General features: G+C 37.6%; 1 protein-coding gene across 7 annotated transcripts in view; it reads left to right on the forward strand.

The window, feature by feature from the left end:
• EVC2 (EvC ciliary complex subunit 2) overlaps positions 1-17,373 on the forward strand; it is a 73,345-nt gene extending 55,972 nt beyond the window's left edge. For 5 of the 7 annotated variants that reach the window (XM_027642726.1, XM_027642724.1, XM_027642725.1 and 2 more), the window contains 6 exons: positions 3,547-3,774; positions 5,936-6,144; positions 7,587-7,674; positions 14,234-14,427; positions 15,167-15,268; positions 15,754-17,373. In XM_027642726.1, the coding sequence (XP_027498527.1) occupies positions 3,547-3,774; positions 5,936-6,144; positions 7,587-7,674; positions 14,234-14,427; positions 15,167-15,268; positions 15,754-16,027 (1,095 nt within the window). In that variant the 3' untranslated portion in view covers positions 16,028-17,373. The remainder of the gene's footprint in view (positions 1-3,546; positions 3,775-5,935; positions 6,145-7,586; positions 7,675-14,233; positions 14,428-15,166; positions 15,269-15,753) is intronic. The other 2 variants (XM_027642730.1, XM_027642731.1) reach the window with 2 other exon arrangements.
• Positions 17,374-18,112: the final 739 nt, after the last annotated feature.

Below are 18,112 nucleotides of genomic sequence, written 5' to 3' on the forward strand. Positions count from 1 at the left end.
TCTTTTTCTTCTGGTATTTGTTACATGTCTGTTTAACTGTTAAGGACCCGCTTCCATTCCATTCTCTCTTTAAGAATCACCTAATAGTGCAACAGCTTTCACCACTGAAATGAGGGGTGAGGGCAAGTCAGTGGAAATTTCATACTGAGACTTTAAATTTGGACAGTTGGACAATATAGCTCTGAAAATTGCTAATTGTTTTAGTAACATTGTCTTGTGTCACAGTGATCAGTAGTATAACAGTTATTTCAGCATGCCTTTCAGAACAAAAGCTTGAGTCTTACTTGAGAAATTAGTCTTGTGCACAGGCTTTTGAATTATTATTATTTTTCTTTTAAATATGTGCCTTGGCACTGAGTTGTGGAATAGCCATGCTTCTAGGTCTTAGTCTTATGTCACTGGCTCATCAGAATATCTTGAAATAACACTTTGAATTTTAAAAATAAATTTGCTTTGATAAGATAAACCAAAACAAACCAACAAATGAACTCACCAAAAACCTGAGTTAGGGTGGCATTTGCTGTCTTGTGCAATCTGTTTCAAAGTTGTGACTTGTAGGATGTTCTGTGGAACTTTTTTGTGTTTGATTTCCAATTGGTGCTGCTGGAGTACAGTGTACCCCTTTGAATACCTGTGAACTACTGGGCTATGAGCTTAAATGGGAGATGCTAAAGTTACTTGCTTTTCAGTACAAAGTACTCTACAGAAAACAAAAGGCTTCAAGTTCACTCTAATAGGTTTCTTGCAAGGATGTAGAGATACATGTATAAAACTATTATTATTATTATTGATCTTTTTCTTAGTAAAAATGAAAACATGAAAATAGGCAATAGGTATTTCTGGATCTATCCTAATGTAAATGTCATCTACTTTTTTTAACATATACTGGAAGGCAGCTCAGTTGTGGTTTTTTTTGTAAACTCCCAATTTTGACCATCTCTTTTGCTTTTCAGTGTAAATATCTGCCTCCTGTGTTCCGAAATAGCAATTTAGGATTTAGCATCTTGGTTACCTTAATGCCAGTATGATTTCTTGAGTTCACTTCTCCCTCTAACTCAAATATCCTGTATGTTTATTTGTAACCCATATGCTTACTTATTATTTAGTGTCACACACCTGCATTATTCCAGATTGATTTGTTAGGTTAACAGTAGCATTGAGAGACACACAGACAGACAGACAAATGGACATTTGTTAAAAGTATAAAGAAAATTAATCTTGCCTGTAGTTTGTATCTGTAGGATGATTGCTTACTCTTGATTTGTAATTGACCTAATTCAAATTAGTAGGAAATATTTCCTGAAGGTACCCTCTATGTCTTGCATTCAAGGATGTTCCAGATGATGCAGTCTAGACGTTAGAGAATATCACATGAGCAGGAGAATATCACAAGCATATTTGGTTCCAAATCACATCTTAAATTTACCTCTATTTACTGGATAATAGAATTTGTATGATACACAGTCGCTCTTAGCAGGTCTCTTATCAATAAAATTTCCAGAGAAAATTCATGGGCATCATGTTGCATATTTATCAACTTTGGTATCTAAAAACTTGATGGAATTATCCTTAAAGTCTCCTTTAAAACTAATCGTGTAGTAACTACAGTGGTAGGGGATCAAGAGTCGGACTTGATGATCTCGGAGGTCCTTTCCAACCTGGCTGATTCTATGATTCTGTAAATAGAGTCAATAATATATAATTGTGATTAACATGAATAGGAAGCTAATAAGGTTTTTAATGTCTTTAGTACCTATAGTTTCTATTTGTGCAAGGATATTCTGAGGGGCAAAATCAGGTTTTGTGCCAATGGGAAGTAATGCAGTGTCTAAAGACTACTACTGTTGACCTTTCTGTGTTATTGTTCACACCTGCAGGGCATTTACTGTTGGTCTTTATTTTATAGACTGGTAAAAAGGGAAGGATTAAGACTGCATGTACAAAGGTGTACCATGGGATACCTACCATGCTAAGGTGCTGAGATACCATGTAGGTATCTCAGTTAAACAGCAATGTTCATCTCTGCCTGTTCTTTAAAGAGGGAGGCCAAACTTGATGGGTTAAATGCTTTTCCATAGAGTGCTAGTGTGAGTATCAGCTCTCAGGGTCTACGTCGATAGTAAACTTGACCAAAACTTCAAAAGTTTTTGACATACCTCCTTTCATGGCTTGGTTCTTAATTCTGTAATAGGCAGTAGGCACTTGAGTCTTGCTATTAAAATATATAATACTGGAAGCTTCTGAAAATGCTGATTTCTTAGAATGGTTGTGGTTGGTTTTGGTTTTTTTGGTATGCTGTGAAACCTATTGGATTAGATTTGTCAGGACCAAGAGAGAATTTAGAAGTGGGGTGATGACAAACCGTGGACTCTGATACCCAGCAGTGTGCAGATGGGCTCTTTCTGTGCTTTGCTTTCTTGTAGATCCAGCATGTAGAGCAGCAGTTAGTATCAATCCAAGCAGTAGAGTTGGAGCTCTAATGGCTGCATGTGTTTTCTCTTTTTGTGTTTTCTCTCTCTTACAATCCAACTTTTGGGCCTGTGTGAGTAATACAGGGAGAGGGAATAAAACCAAACTGGTAATTGTTTACTGTCTGATACCTAAGTGTTAGATATGCAGTGTAGCCATCAGTGTCTAACCTAAACATCCACCTGACACATCAGTGGAAACCCATGTTTTATTTTTAGAATACAAAACCTACTGAGAAGTACCTTTTCTTTTTCTTTGACTGTGAAGAGAGCTTAGAGTGGCAAGCTCAGATGGAAGCTGGCTCCTATCCACATTGTCCCACTGAAAAATGTCAGTGCAGTATCCTTGGCTGTCAGTGTGAGTGGTATAGTGTGGAGAGTTCATCGATCACACTGCATTTGGTTTTCTGCTTGCATGTGCTGGGCTTAAATAGACTCTGTGGATGTCCCATTAGATGTGTGGCAGCAACATAGATACTGACTTAAATCACTTTAATCCTGTTTGTTGATGAATCAATCCGGTTTTAATCTGTTTTGAAATACATTACCAGTACTCTTTTGATTTACAGTTTAACTTTGTTTTATATAAGGGCATTTTTGGTTATTTGCTCAAAGAGTAGTAAGTCGGATATCACTGGTCAGTGTTAAATGACATTTGCCAATTTGGAACTAAATAGAGTCTTTCTAGAAGTTCATATTTTTTTCTAAACAGAAGGATTTTTTCCTCCTATTTAATCAATAGCATAGGTAAGAATAGGTTTATTTGTATTTTTAGTTTTACCTTTTATTATAATAGAAATTATATAGACCCACTGTTTTGGTTTAGTATTTAATATTAAAATTTTGACTATCCAAAAACAAAGCCTGATCTCTTTACAGTATTTGACCTTACTGTGTTTTTTTTTTGATCACAATAATAGCTTGAAATTGAATGTTAAAAGCACTTCTTCAAACATTATAACATTGATTTCTTTGCTGCTTTAATTCTGTTTGTTAATTACAGAGTAGTAAAATCGTAAGTGTGCATGTAAGGTTTTCTGTTAATCTTTCTATCTTTTGTGTTTTGGTATTTTTTTAGATTAAGACTGAGTTGCAGCTTGAAAAAGAGCGTCACCTGCGCGATCTGGAAAATAAACTTGGAGAGTATATTGCTTCTTTAGCCTTTCAAAAGACTGTTAAAAGATCCAAAATGCTGGAGCTTTATACTGCTGTCATAAATGTGCAAGCTATGCTCTTTGAACAACTGAGCACATCAAAAACCCTGTCAAAATTGGAATGTATTCAGATTTTAGAAGCACATAATCCTGTAAGTAATGTAGTTGTTAAAAGAAAAAAGATCCCATTAGGAAAAAACAACTATTGCAGTATCTTATTTTGATTTTGATTTAACTGCTGGTTTGCACTTTTAGTGGCCCAGCCTTTAATTTCTGTGATGATGTGCACTTTCATCTGTTCAGTAAAAGACATAAAGAGAAGGAAAGTCTTAGAGCCAGGGAAGATTGTGGATTATTATTATTTATTTTAGTTATAACTGCGTACAGTCAGAAGGAGTAGTATTTTGATGTCTAATTAATGTTTTATTGATTGCAAGGAAGACAGTTGAGAAGTGATGGTGAGTCGTGACTGGTATAGTAGATTGTTGTGCCTGCGTTACAAAATTGTTCATGTTAAAGTGCTGTCCATACATAAAACCCATAACCACATTATATGCTTCAATCATCAAGTCTTTAGAGATTATATATACAGCCTTTTACCTGTCTATTTCCATCCAAGCACACTCATGCAGTTTAAATACTGGAAACTTTGGAAGGACTTCTTTCCTTCACCATATTTATTACATGCTTGATATGTGCCAATTTTCTAATCCTTTTTTAATACTTCAGTGCTCTGTATTCATAAGGACTTTTTTTTCTACATCTGCTATTTGAAACCATCCAAGTGAGGTTTGGGAGAGCATTGGAGTAGAATAAACAAAATGGGTTTTGAGAAGAAAAACCTCTTTGCTAGAGGGCATCATTAGACAGCTATTGCTGTGAAAATTCCTGGTTAAATTTTAATGTGGTCATCTCCACGGAGTATCCCATAGAGTGGCAGTCAGAATGCCTATATGCCTCCAGTTTTGCTTAAATTTGTATTAAATCTGTAGGAAGCACTGAAAGTTGTACATAGATGTAGTATTTTTGCCTTTTATGCGGTAAGTGTGAGGGGACTGTTCAGAGATGTTGCTTTTAGCTTCTCTGTCCTTGAACAGGGGAAGAAAAAGGATTGAAGGAGGGGGAGAAGAGAGACCTAGAGTAGCTAGTGCTGGATTCTTTATCCAGTGGACAAGAACTTAGCTAAGCCCTATTTTTTTTTTTTTTTCAGGGGTGTGGAGGGAATGATGGTATTTTAGACAATTGTTTACAGTCCTTGTTAGGCTTGGTTTAGAGGGACTATTTCCTGGTGATGAAACCTCTCTTTCTTGCTGTGTTATTGCCCAACTCCTTGGTCGCACTAACTGGCAAATTTAATCACCTGTTGCTTTAAAACAAATATATCAGTTTACACAGGATTCCTGAATGGTGATGACATCAGTGATAGTTTTTGCCAATCAGTGCAACAAACATACCTGGCTATATGTGAATTGGCTTCATCCCCTTACAGAAAACTCAGGGTTGGTGTTAGGAGAGTGGGTTTAAGCACCAGTGTCAAATCCTGGGAGCAGACACTTAGAGATGGGGTACTCCAATGAATCTGTAGTGTGAATACAGCTGATGAAGCAGAGGAACAGATTCAGCAATTTTCTCCAAGGTACAGGTTGGGAAGTGGGGCACTGAGATAGTAAGTGACGTAAAGCTTGAGGTGAGACAACAGTGACATTGGAAAACAGGGATATGAATCCTTCCTTTGAATGTCTAGTTTGACTCTTTGACCAGAGAGAGATCCTTAGCAGGAGGGATCCAGTCCAGTCTATTTTAACCCTTTCATTTTCAGAGCACTGTATTTTAATCCTCACCTTAGCACACTAAATGTGAATGTCTTTTAACTTCAAATCTCTTTGATATTAGCTGTTAATTTGGTATAACTAAAACTAGTCAGTCTGAATTTTTCAAGCTGTTTCAGTGGTTTTGTGCAGTTTATATATTCTATTGGTGCCATTCCCTAGTTTGGATCTCAGCCATGATGGTACTATACTTTCTAGATGTCCTCTACAGCAGAAGGTTTCAGAGAGCATTGACTTTTAACACCATGAAAAATGAGTCGTATTTTTCATCATTGTTCTGATATTCATAATGTGCCAGTCATGTTTACTGAAGCTCTTCAGTGAATTGGAAAGTGTAATGACTGCAACTGGCTGGGTAGAATGAGAAATGAATAAAGTAATATCAGAAAGTCTGATACCATCATCTTTTTTCTTCACTTCAAATGAAATTTGTTCTTTTAAGTTAAATTATAACTTCTTATCATCATGCCTTTTCAACCTCTAGGAGATTGAAGAACTCGACAGGAAGCTGGAGTATGAGATGTTACATAAGGACTCAGCACAACAGCATCTAATCAGTAGGCAGAGGTGGATTCTGGATGGTTTGGGACTTTCAAGTGAAGCGGTGGAAACAAATGCGGAAAGACACGTGACAGTTTTGCTAAGACAGGCCATGAATAAGTGTAGGCAATTTATAAATCTGTACCAGCAAAGGTAAGTTCTTTGGTCTCAGGTTTTACTGTGTTGCTGCAGTCCTTATAGACCGTAACATATTATAAAGAAACAGCAGGCTAAATGTTCTGCTAGGGAACAACTGGGGAGAGCCTGTATATCTATGTTTGAACACTGCTGCCTTGTGCTGTGGCTAAGAGCATAACTGAGGAGTCTTGGGAATATTGAAATAAGAAACATGAATTAATAATAACTTAGTAACATATAGATTGTGCTGTGCTGCATGGCAATCACCATTTCTTTACAGGCATAGTGGAAAAATAATGATGCTCCTTAGCAGCAAGGAGGTAAAGAATTTTAATCCAGTTGCTTTGTCTCCCAAGGAGATAGATAGGGACTTCTGAGAAACCTGATCTGCTGGGGTCAGAGGGGGTAGCTGAGACAATTTAAATTGAATTTCTGTCTCCATTGTCACACTGTAGACTGAATTCCTTGTCACACAATTATTTTTGATGGGATATATAAACTCCTCTTCAGCAACATGCTCAATTTCACTTTTCCCTGACCAGTTTTTAAGTAAAGATATCAGTGACAAATAAAATGCTTCTTGGGAGATATATAGAAATATCTGTCTTGTCAGGAAGGTTGCCTAACAAGAATGGATGATAATGTGCAAAACTGCAGACTATTGTATTACATTCATTAGGGTTACAGGAGGTAGAAATGACATTTCCATGTGTATTGTACAGTATTAAAAGCCTACCACGTTTCAAGCTTCACATAAGATCCTCAAAGGGCTCCTTACATTAGAAAAGAGTGTCTTCCATGGAACAATTGATATAGTAAAAATGGCTATGATAGTACTAAGTCTGTTTTAATTCTGAAAAGGCTGAAGCTCTGCTCAGTGTACATTAAGAACTTTCCTGTTGCAGAAGTAAAGAGTCACTAGAAGAGCAGATAGATCTCTGCAGTAGTACCCACAAGCCAGTAATCTATCAGTGAAACATTCCAAGAAATTGCAATTAGTTTTTACCTGAAAACTTATGGGAAGAAACAAGTTACTTTTGTACATGTACAGGTTTGTATATGGTGGCATCATGATTTGGTCTAGAAACAAAAAAATCAGTAGTGAGGAAGTTAACTGTTTAATACTATATTTCAGCAACGAAAAGTTCCACAACTTGCCATAAAGTGTGGTCATGAAACATAAAGAGGAGGATAGGGGCAGGTTGAATAACATCACTTTGGAGCAATTCCAGATTTGAATTGTGTGCCAGAGCATAGCCTTAGATTCTGCTCTGATGTTTGCTTGGTGGTTCAGGGAAGAAGAGGGTAGAAGTTGGCATATTTTGAGTTATGCTGCTCACACAGCTTGGCTGACAGAGAGATACTCTTCCTGAATGGATGGCTTTCAGATATTGTTTCCTATAATACAGTCATTGCGCCTGGGAAGATTTCAATGTTAATTCTGTCTTTCACTTCAGCTTGAGAGATGAGCAGTGGAATTGCGTGGTGCTTGAAAATCTCCTGGAAAATATAGAAATGGATGCATTTTTGGCAATTTATAGTCAGGTAAGCGTGAAATTGAACAAAGCTTCAAAGTTTAAATTACAGCTGTATCTGGAAATCAGCTTTTCTTCTTTGTTGTGAACTACTACAGGTGTATTTGGAGTTACTATCTGCTAGTAGTTGTTGCCAGTTTGCAGCCTGTATTGTCAGTCACTTCAGTTAATTCTGACCTACTTTCAGCCTTTTGGATTTTACTGATTTGTACTTCCATTTGTTCATTTAGAAATCCTTTCAGGGGGTTGTCCTGTTGCATTTCATTCTGCAAGTGCCTGATTTTCTGGTTGACAGACAGATTTACTATCTGATTTTCATGTAATTATACCAGGGTTTTGTTTAGGTTTTAATGAGTGTTAGGAGTGATTTGCATTGATTATGTTTCAAAATTAAATGATAAAAGAACTGCTAGTTAAATTTTTTAGTATCATTACTTGTACTTGTTTTCAAAAAGAGCATCTCATCTTCAGGTAGTTTACTGTCTGTTGGCTGCTTGTCAGTCCTACAAAAGGCCTTAACAATGAATCACTTGATTGACCCCAATCAGGCCTTGGTTGAGATATGTTTTCATCAGAAAAGAGGCTCGGTGGTACAGCTTTTTGTATCCAAGTATCTTGCCTCCCAGGGATGAATGTGATCACAGTTCCCTGTATCAAAAATTGGGAGCTTCAGAGAACAGCATGTCAAGGAAGGACCATCTTACTCTAAGGATCTCTCAGCTTTTCCTGTATGTTTGTTTCTGCTCAGTTTTCTGAATTCTTTATTCTCTCCTGAGTTCTATGTCTATTTGAGGTCGGGTAGTCTCATGAAGAATTGGAGTGAGACTACTGTATATTATATCTGTGTTAGGAGATTTACCTGGAAGGTAGCACGTTTTCAGATCCTTACTCTGATTTGGGTAAAGAATTTGCATCAAGATGATCTAACACTCCCAGGAGCATGATAATAATTTCACTCTCTACCTCTCATGGGGACACTTGGACTCCACTCAGAGCAGAGTCCTTCTGTGAGCCTTGCTGGAAGAGGCTTAGCTCTGCATACCTGTCAGTCTGATGGCTGAGGTGCTGTGCTGGAGAGGAAGATCTTACTTTCTACTGATTAATTAAATCAGGCAGAGTGGAAATTCATACCTCATCTTAACACTTTTCCATCCAAAACCTCTTTTAGTGGGTCTAGTAGAGTGTAACATTTAAAGGTGTTTGCTGAGGAGGTCATGACCAGTATTGCCCCCCTCCCAGTTTTAAATCCAAGCCATGTGTACCCTAAGAGTGTATGGATGGTTTTTTGCTATTATTTTCCTCTTTGATTTCCTGCTGAGCCTCCTGTTGCAACTGGTTTTTTTCAAATCAGTTTGCTACCCTGTTGGCTTTGACACTTGGTATATTGTAAGCAGATGTGGCTGTCAGGAGCTGCTGAATTCTGTCCCAGCCTTCAGTTCCTTCTCACTGTTTCCTGCCATGGCCTGCTGCACATAGAGATGTTTTATTGGGACTTCACAGAAATAGCATCCTGCTGACACTGCTAAAAATTTCTGCTGCAGGCTTTTGTGGGGTTCTTATGATGTAAATATTCACATTATGGTGAGTTTTAATCTGATTATTTCATTATAACATTTAACTTTGTATGTATTCATTCAGTTGTGGAATCATGGTGTGGGCAGTGACAGTTTTTCAGAGATGATATTAAATGAGGCTTTATTTGCCTATTTGTACTTGCTCAAGATTTCAGGTTTTGTTCTTTGGTTGGTTGGTTTTGGTTGCTTGGGTTTGGGGTTTTTTTTGTTTTGTTGTTTTTTTGTTGTTTTTTTTTTTTTTTTTTTTTTAATAAAACAGGTAAGGAGTTAACAGGTTTTGTAAGGTCATTTGGACTTTGCTGATTTTTCACTGCACTACTATGATTTAAATAGTCAGTCTTGGTGGGCCAAGTCTTGTATATTCTTTTTATACTCATGGAGGCTTTCAGGTTTCCTTTCAGGTAGTTGTAGAGAACAATAATGTCCCCCCAGAGCCTTCTTTTATTCCATCTAAACAACCCCAGCTCCCTCAGCTGCTCCTCATAAGGCTTATGTTCCATTCCCTTCACCAGCTCCATTGACCTTCTTTGGACTCTCTCCAGCACTTCAGTGTCTTTCTTCTCATGAGGGGGACAAAAAGAATTCAAGGTTCTTTTCCTCTGGGCATCTTTCCAGACCCTTCCTCCAGCCTGGAGCACTGCCTGGGGTTGTTGTCACCCCAAGGGCAAGACCTGGCACTTGGCCTTCTTGAACCTCATACAATTGGCCTCAGCCCATCAATCCAGCCTGTCCAGATCCCTCTGCAGAGCCTTCCTGCCCTCCAGCAGATCAACACTCCCACCCACCTTGGTGTCATCTGTGAGCTGACAGAGGGTGCACTCAGTTCCCTTGTCCACATCATTGATAAAGATATTAAACAGGACTGGCCCCAGTACTGAGCCCTGGGGACACCACTGGTGACCAACCACCAGCTGGATTTCACTCCATTCACCACCACTCTCTGGGCCTGGACATCTGACCGTTTTTACCCAGTGAAGAGTCCACCTCTCCAAGCCATGAGCTGCCAGTTTCTCCAGGAGAATGCTGTGGGAATTGGTGTCAAAGGCTTTAGTAAGGTCCATGTAGACACACCCACAGCCTTTCCCTCACCCACTAAGTGGGTCCCCTGGTCATAGAAGGAGATCAAGTTGGTCAAGCAGGACCCACCTTTCATGAATCCATGTTGGCTGGGCCTGATCCCCTGGTTGTCCTGCAAGTGCTGTGTGATGTCACGCAAGATGATCTGTTCCATGACCTGCCCCAGCACTGAGGGGCTGTAGTTCTCCGGATCCTCCCTCCAGCCCTTCTGGGCTGATGGGTGTCATGTTTGGTGACTTCCAGTCAACTGGGACCCCTCCAGTTATCCAGGACTGCTGGTAGATGATGGAATATGCCTCAGTGAGCACTTGCGTCAGTTTGCTCGGTCCCCTTGGGCGGATCTCATCTGGCCCCATAGGTTTGGGGGTGTCTTAAGCGGCACAGCACGTCATTGACCATTTCCCCTTGGATTATAATTTGTCTTCCCATCACACTTGATGCAGGTATATTGTGAAAGAGCTTCTCAACAATGTGACATGTATTCTGCAAATTGAGAGTTTAAAATCATTGTTTTGCAGATTCCATATGCATGCAAACAGAATATGTCATAATTTTCACAGTACCCAGTCATCTTCACAGATAGCAGGGGAACAATGACCCTTAATAATTATAGATCTTGACAAGTTGAAGAGATTTAAAAGCATTGCCGTCACTTCACTGCATTTGAAAAACTGGATGCACTGCTCAGTGTATGCTTGGGATACTGTGCTTTATGTTTTGTTCATAAGATTCCCTGAAGAAATAACTTATTTGTGAAAATATGCATTAAATATACCATTGGGGGGTTGTGTTTATATTTATTAATATTAAGTGTAACCCAGAGATATCCTGTGTCATACTTTATTGAAATTCCATAAAACCTATACATGTTTATCCTGCAGATACATAAAACAAAATTTCTGTTCTCAGCAAGTGTAATAATATAATAACTCCAACTGTAATTCCATACCTGACTGCTCTTAATTCAACTGTAAAGAAATACATCCTTAGTAGAATATTAATTTATTAATGTTCACAGTGTAACGCATTCCTACTTTTGGATATGCTTATCCTGTGAGCTGATATTGGAAATTGATTTTTAAATCTTTTTTCCCCCTGTTTTCTTGCAATTTAAAGAACACGTTACATTGGCAATTATTAGGAAACTGTCTTTCTTTAAAGAGGATTTTCTACTTTAGACTACTGGAAAAGAGACAGAGCTGTGAACAGAGCCCTTTCTGAAAAAAACAAGGAAGTTTTACCTTCCTACACTTCATGTTTTACTTTCCTACACTTCATGTTTTAGCTTTCATCCATATCAAGGCAGATCTAGGTCAATAAGATATTTGCTTGAATGCAAGTGAGTTCAGGATCATAAGCCTCTGGCTGAGATATTACTTTTGAATAAACTCATAGCTATAGCCCCATGTACACTGGTTGCATTTTAGATACAACAGATGATGCAGGCAGACTGTCATGTGGAAACAGCACAGGAAGCTTGAAACACAGCATGGTTCAAGTTCATTGATTCTTGCATTAGTTGTTTGATTACACATTGCTCAGTCCAAATACTGAAAAGCAATTCTGCTGTTTGTAAACTACCATTCATTCATTCCTGGGTTTATTTTGTCTGAATTCAGAGAATACAGATGAGTCTGTTGGTGGCACAAGTAGCACTTGTATCCATTTGATATTATAAAAAAGTGAGTTCCTGGTCTCTGTGGTATTTTACGTGAAGAATCAAACTCATCCCACGCTGGAGGGCTTTTGGTCTGACTAGTGTGACCATTCTTGTGTTTGGATGCACATTCACTTCTTGCCATTTCTGCAAGCTGGTCTGGGTAACTGTGAGCATCTGAAAGTGCTGCTCAGTGCTGGTGCACGTTCAGACACCAGCTCTCCCTTTGCTGTATGGTGGACACCTGTGCCACTTTTGGGATTGTTGACAGCATTGTGACACCTTGCAGAATTGCTTAATTTTTAATTTTGCTGTGTTAGAAAAGTATTAAGGGTTGCTCATCAGTCCAAATCATACTTGGTGCAGAAAGGTAAGGGTCAGAGAAAAGAGGAAACTGGTAAGAGGAAAGCAGTACTAAAGTCATGATGTTTCAATCATCCATGTATAAATTACTGAGTTAAAGATCCTGAGACCATTTAGCCAAAAAGGGCAGAATAGGTCAGAGGTCTGTCATGTTTATTTGCACTTAATGTTGTTTTTTGTAAGTTTCTAGAAGAACAGTTTTTAAAGACCAAAAGTACAACACACTCTGTATACAACTATAGAAATTAGGTGTCAGTAAGTGATCTTATTTACATTCCTCTCCAGAGAAGAATCAAATAATTTCTTCCTCTGATTAGCCTGAGCAAACATGTTTTCAGTGTCCAACTTTGGTTCATGTTTAGGCTGAAAATACTGGACGTTTTAACAACTGCACCAATTTACTTATCTCTCATCAGTCTTAGGATTTTGTCTTGTTAATTGTGTGATCTCAGTGGTTTCCATGGAAAACCTGTAACAGCACTGAAGAGCCCAAGAAATTTTGCAAAGTGGCTAGTTTTCCTACCTTTTGGAGAGGAGTTCTCTGCTTGGAGAATGATTATGGGGAAAGGAGGTTTATTGATTTCTTTATTTTGTGTGGCCATCTAAATGTTGGTTAAGACTGCCTAGCTGGGGATGCTTTATTCCTTTCAAAGAATAAGATTCACTTAATATAGGGATCTCCTGGGTGCATTCACTCCTCTGAAAACTTGTCATAAAAAAAAGATGCAGGGTTTAAACATTTACTGTGACATTTTGAATCCGTTGTGGACAAAGAAACGGGCTGTCTTCCTGTATGTGGGACCTTGTGGGTTTTCTGTGTGACATTTGTAGTCATCTCCTCCATCAATGCTTATAGGAGGGTCTGCAGAGCGGTGATGACTCAGCTGTTGTGAGTCATCTTGAGTGTTTGGCACGTCTTACCCAACTTCAGCTACCTGAGATATGTATATGGTTTGAATAGACAACAGCAGCTTTTTTTTCCTGTCATTCTTTGAGACATTTAACTTGCTTTAATTTGCTCTACTCTTTTCTTTCCATGTAGTTCTCAATGTATTGTAGACTTTTCATGTTTGATACACGTGAGAGATCTGCAGAAACAGCCCAGGGGACACATTTTTTTTGACAACAGAGCAAAAAATAGCAATGGGATTTTGGTGTTTGGAGGGGGGGCATGAAAGGGGGCTGGCTGAGTGTCTAGGGAACAACTAAATTTGAACTCGATCTATTTGAACATTATATGAATGAATATGCATTACTACTGACCTTTGGGCCAAAAAAGAGAGGATATTTGGAAATTAAAAAACACCACCAAAACAAAAACAGATGTTTCCTTTACCTCTTAACAAATGTTACAAACTGTTCTCTGAGCTTATCACAGAATCTGGTGTTGAGAGAAGCTGAACAATGAAGTGATCAACCATAACAACATGTAAATGTTATCATTAGGTTTTACAGACTATTTTTACCCTCTTAATTTTACAGACCAAGGAATGCCATATTGCTTCCTCACTATCTTGAAAGGATTTCTTTATGACAGTAGAATCCATAAATTAACTAAGCCTTAGATGTTAAAATATGGTTGCTTTGTGACTTTGCAGACTGAAGAGCATTGAGTACATGCCCTAAGCAGATATGGCAAAATCAACTGGTTATTTAATATTTACATTGCCTATATCCCAAATGAAATGGAAAACCATGATATACATGGATCAGATACATGTGGGTCGAAACAGTGAACATGGCACTGTGATCAGTTAACACCAAAACTGTCACTACTAAAATGATTTTCAATAATATTTTTTGTTTCTATAATCAGTAGTTATTTAATGATAGTAATTAAAATTGGATAACATTTATTTTCAATGCTAAATTTCTCTGTCTTCTCATTAATCCTCCAGGAGCTCCGTCTGGCAGGTTATTTAGCTAAACTGACGAGGGTGCCAATGGGGATGTTGCACAGGGTCCTGAATTGGTTGCTGCCCTCCAGCTCCCAAAGTGAGGTTCTTTCTGTCCTCGATTCCATCAATAAATATTCAGATGGTGTTGTTGATAGTGACAGTAATGCAGATGAGTCTGGCAGCTGTAAGAAAAGGTAAGTGTGATGCTTTCTGGTAGACCATTGCAAGACAAGATTACTGCTTTACATGTACTTGTATTTGCTGGACGAGGAGATTGACAGCAATAGAGAAAATCACAGGTGCCTAAGTTTCCTTTTGAAGTATTTTGTGGGGTAAAAGTACTTTGAAATTACTACCTTATTTTGTGAAATATTTTAACTTTCGAAATTGATTCATTGATATGAAGTTAATAAATTTTACAAGTTCATTAATTAAACAGTTTTAGATAGATTTATAGATCTTGTTTTGATAATTTTCTTTCTGTTGACTGGAGTTTGTTAAAATATTTTCCATCTGCTTTTAGTATTTATAATATTCATAGCACACCAATTTTTATGTGTCTGTAGCTCCTAAAGATATAAAGGAGGTCCTGCTTTCTAGAAGTGGAAGTTTCAACCTTGTGGATGCCTGTCCCTTTGTAGTTCATTACTGAAGTCCCAAGTGGTCACTTTTTTCCATTCAGAGAGACTGAGTCCTCTAGTTGGCAGATGTGGGTTGTCAAGGAGCAGATAAGGGTCCTTGGGACCATGCCCTGAGGTGTGATCTTAGCTGATTTAAATGATGTGTCAGGGCAGCAAAAATACTTGAGCGCTCTTACTGGCTGTATCTGTGGTATTACTGTCATGGGTTTGGAAGCTAAAGTCAGAAAGGGGAGAAAAATGTGTATATTTTGGGATTTGCTGCTGGGAACTTTTTTCTTTCCTTCTGCTTCAGGAAGAACCAAGAGTTGTGGCAAGCACGGGAGAAGAAAGTAAGGCAAGATCTGATAAACAGAAGTTTAGAAAAGATCCCTTCTCTAAAAAACCGGAAAGACAGGTAAGGAGAAAACTGGAAGAAACATATATGGGCTTGTTAGTTTACAGTTTATTTAATTTCCAAAGATTCTTCTTACAACTGTTAGAAATCAGAAAGTGAGTTCATAAATATGCATTTTCTAACACTGTTCTGCTGTTTGGTGCTTGTGTTTCCTACAACATGTTTGCACATAATACACAAGTGTAGTAAATACCTAAAAAGATTTTTCTGTACGTATCCACAAAATTCTCACATTTTTCATATACACTTCTCATCTTCCCTATGTTTATTTATTTTTAGGTTACCTTTCCTTTTGCAATTTTTTATCTCATAAAATGATATGTAAATTATTGGGGATTGGAATGAAAATTACAGTTCTTTGTGTTGAAATATGATTTTCTTTAGCTTCCAGAGTCACCACTTCTATGTCAGGATATGATATGGGCATTTATCCTTTTTTTGCCCCAGTTCTCATTTTTCAATTCAATTTTCTTTCATTAATGTAGCTGGATAAAGAAGAAGCAATGTGGTCTCTTGGAAAAAGCAGCATTCGTTCATCTTGGATGTTCACCTACACATCCTCCTATGGAACAGTCTGATCCACCTGTTTCTGTGAGCACTGCAACTAAGGAAGCCATCGAGTTGTTAGATACAGGGGAGAAGATATTTTTGTTCCGTGAGCCAAGTGATCCAATACTTGCTTTGCATAATTCTCCAAGGAAAAAGAAAAAGAACTTTCTTAATTCTAAAAAGGCTGCTCGTGCAAACATGAACTTTTGAGGGCAACTTTCATTTTGAGTATCAATTGGGAAAGAGGCAGTTATTTAAAATTCAGTAAAATAATGAGAAAGAATGAAGTATGTGGTTCAAATAACATGTTGTTTTAATCTGATTGGTCTGGCATTGGAAATAGCTGTAATTTTAGAGTGGAACAGTTAGTTATGTGCATTATGCATTTTTTAATTCTTGTCAGCATTTGATGCACTAGATGAAATATGGGTGTTTTATGATGCACATTCTGGCAGGCAGGACTCAGTGATCCTTCAGTACATTTTGGTCATTTTTGCACTGATTTTACTGTAGCTGTATTTTCATAATTTATATAGAAAGGTTATTTATTATATAACATAGGTACTGATTTACTATTCTTGTATTTATATACTTTTGTAATAAGCTGCAGTGTAGCAGATGACATGAAGAGATTAAGTGGATAAACTACAAGGCCTGTGTTCTCTGATTTTATGTTATTCTAGCTAATTTGCTGTTTAATATTGTGTTCTTAATAGGCTTTGAATGTTACTTTTGCAGTCTCTGTTCTACAGTGATAGCTGGTAGTCCAGATTTTCAGCATTTACTTATGTACTTAGCCTTATATCCTGGAGTAACTTCAGCTTTTCACTGTTGTTTCTAAACTTAACTTCAGTTGGACTGTGAATGTGGCTACAGCTCAAAACTGTGTTAAATATTTGCAACCTGTTGCAGTCTTTTTCTTGGTGCACCAGTATCACCACATTTCCTTAGCAGAAAAGGGGAAAATGTAAATGGGCATGTAATGCCTTCAAAAGTTTTTATGACTGCGATGCTACCAATTGTCACAATTTTGAGTGGGTATTTTTGAAGTTCTTATTCCTGAATTTCTCTAAATTGATGAGAATATTTTTTTACATTTCAAAAAAAGTTAATTTTTAAACCTTTCTGGTTGAATGAAAGAAGCCTGTAAGTATAAACCCTAAAAAGAAGAATAGGAAAATGCTAATTAAAAGAACCACATATATTTGTTAATATTTCATGATATTCAAGCTTGTTTTGATTTTTTTTAAAACTGTATTTAAATGCTATTCTCTGAGGGTACTGTGATCATATATTCTGTAATTTTTCATGTACAGATCTTCTATGTCTTTGTATTAATAGGATACCATGTAATTTTAAAAATTAAAATGTTACAAAGTTTGTGTGTCTGCAGTTGACATCTATTCCAAGTGGAATAAACCAGTTTTTTTCCACACTTCTGTGTCAACTTTAAATATTCATCCCACGGTAAACAACAATTAGTGTTTCCTATCAGTATTAGCATTAGAAAATGAGTGCAGTAATTAGACTGATAATTCTAATTATTTTTTGATTGCATTCTTCAGTTTCTCCATAGAAGTCTTTGCTGTCACAGAAGGAGGAGTCTGTCAAGGTTGTGGGATTTCAGTTGCTGTGTTTTAATGTGTCCAGTATATCATCCCCAAGGCATGTACTGCCTTGGAGGCAGGTCAGAGCTGTATAGGAGGAGCCTCAGGTGTTTCAGAAAGAGGTTTGGTCCTATGCAAGAAAAAAACATTAGGATAACCTGGGCTGTGCTCATGGCTGCAAGGAGCATTCGAAAGCCTAAGTACCTTCTCTTGAATGTGAGTCTCTTCCAAGAGTTCTTTGCAAGCCCAAACTCTACACTGTTATAATATAAAAGGGAAATGACAGTACTCATCACAGATGAGACATTGTGGCCAATAGCTTTAATCAGTTACAATAACACAATGCAACATCTGAATATTGATTGCAGTATCAATTTATTATCCTTAATATATAATCTGTATGTGTAATGCTAGAAAGCTGATTTGTAACTCTCTCACGCCTCATCACAAATTTGAAGCAGCTCAGTGATTGTAACTGTTCTAGCAGGCAGAGTCATGCCGTGCTATGAGTCACTTCCATATCGTGCAGTACATATTCAAAGAAATGTCCAGCTGTTAACATCTCTTGTGCCTTGTGAAAGAAGTACTAACTAGGAAATAACCACTTCAGTGAATAGTTTACTTCGTTCAGCTTTGAGTTATTGAGAGGCATAGGAGGGCCAGCTGTTTTGTGTGCAGTTCTTTTGTG

The sequence above is a fragment of the Corapipo altera genome, unplaced genomic scaffold, assembly GCF_003945725.1.
Source record: "Corapipo altera isolate COAL_440 unplaced genomic scaffold, ASM394572v1 22, whole genome shotgun sequence".
In the NCBI taxonomy this organism is placed as follows: domain Eukaryota; kingdom Metazoa; phylum Chordata; class Aves; order Passeriformes; family Pipridae; genus Corapipo; species Corapipo altera.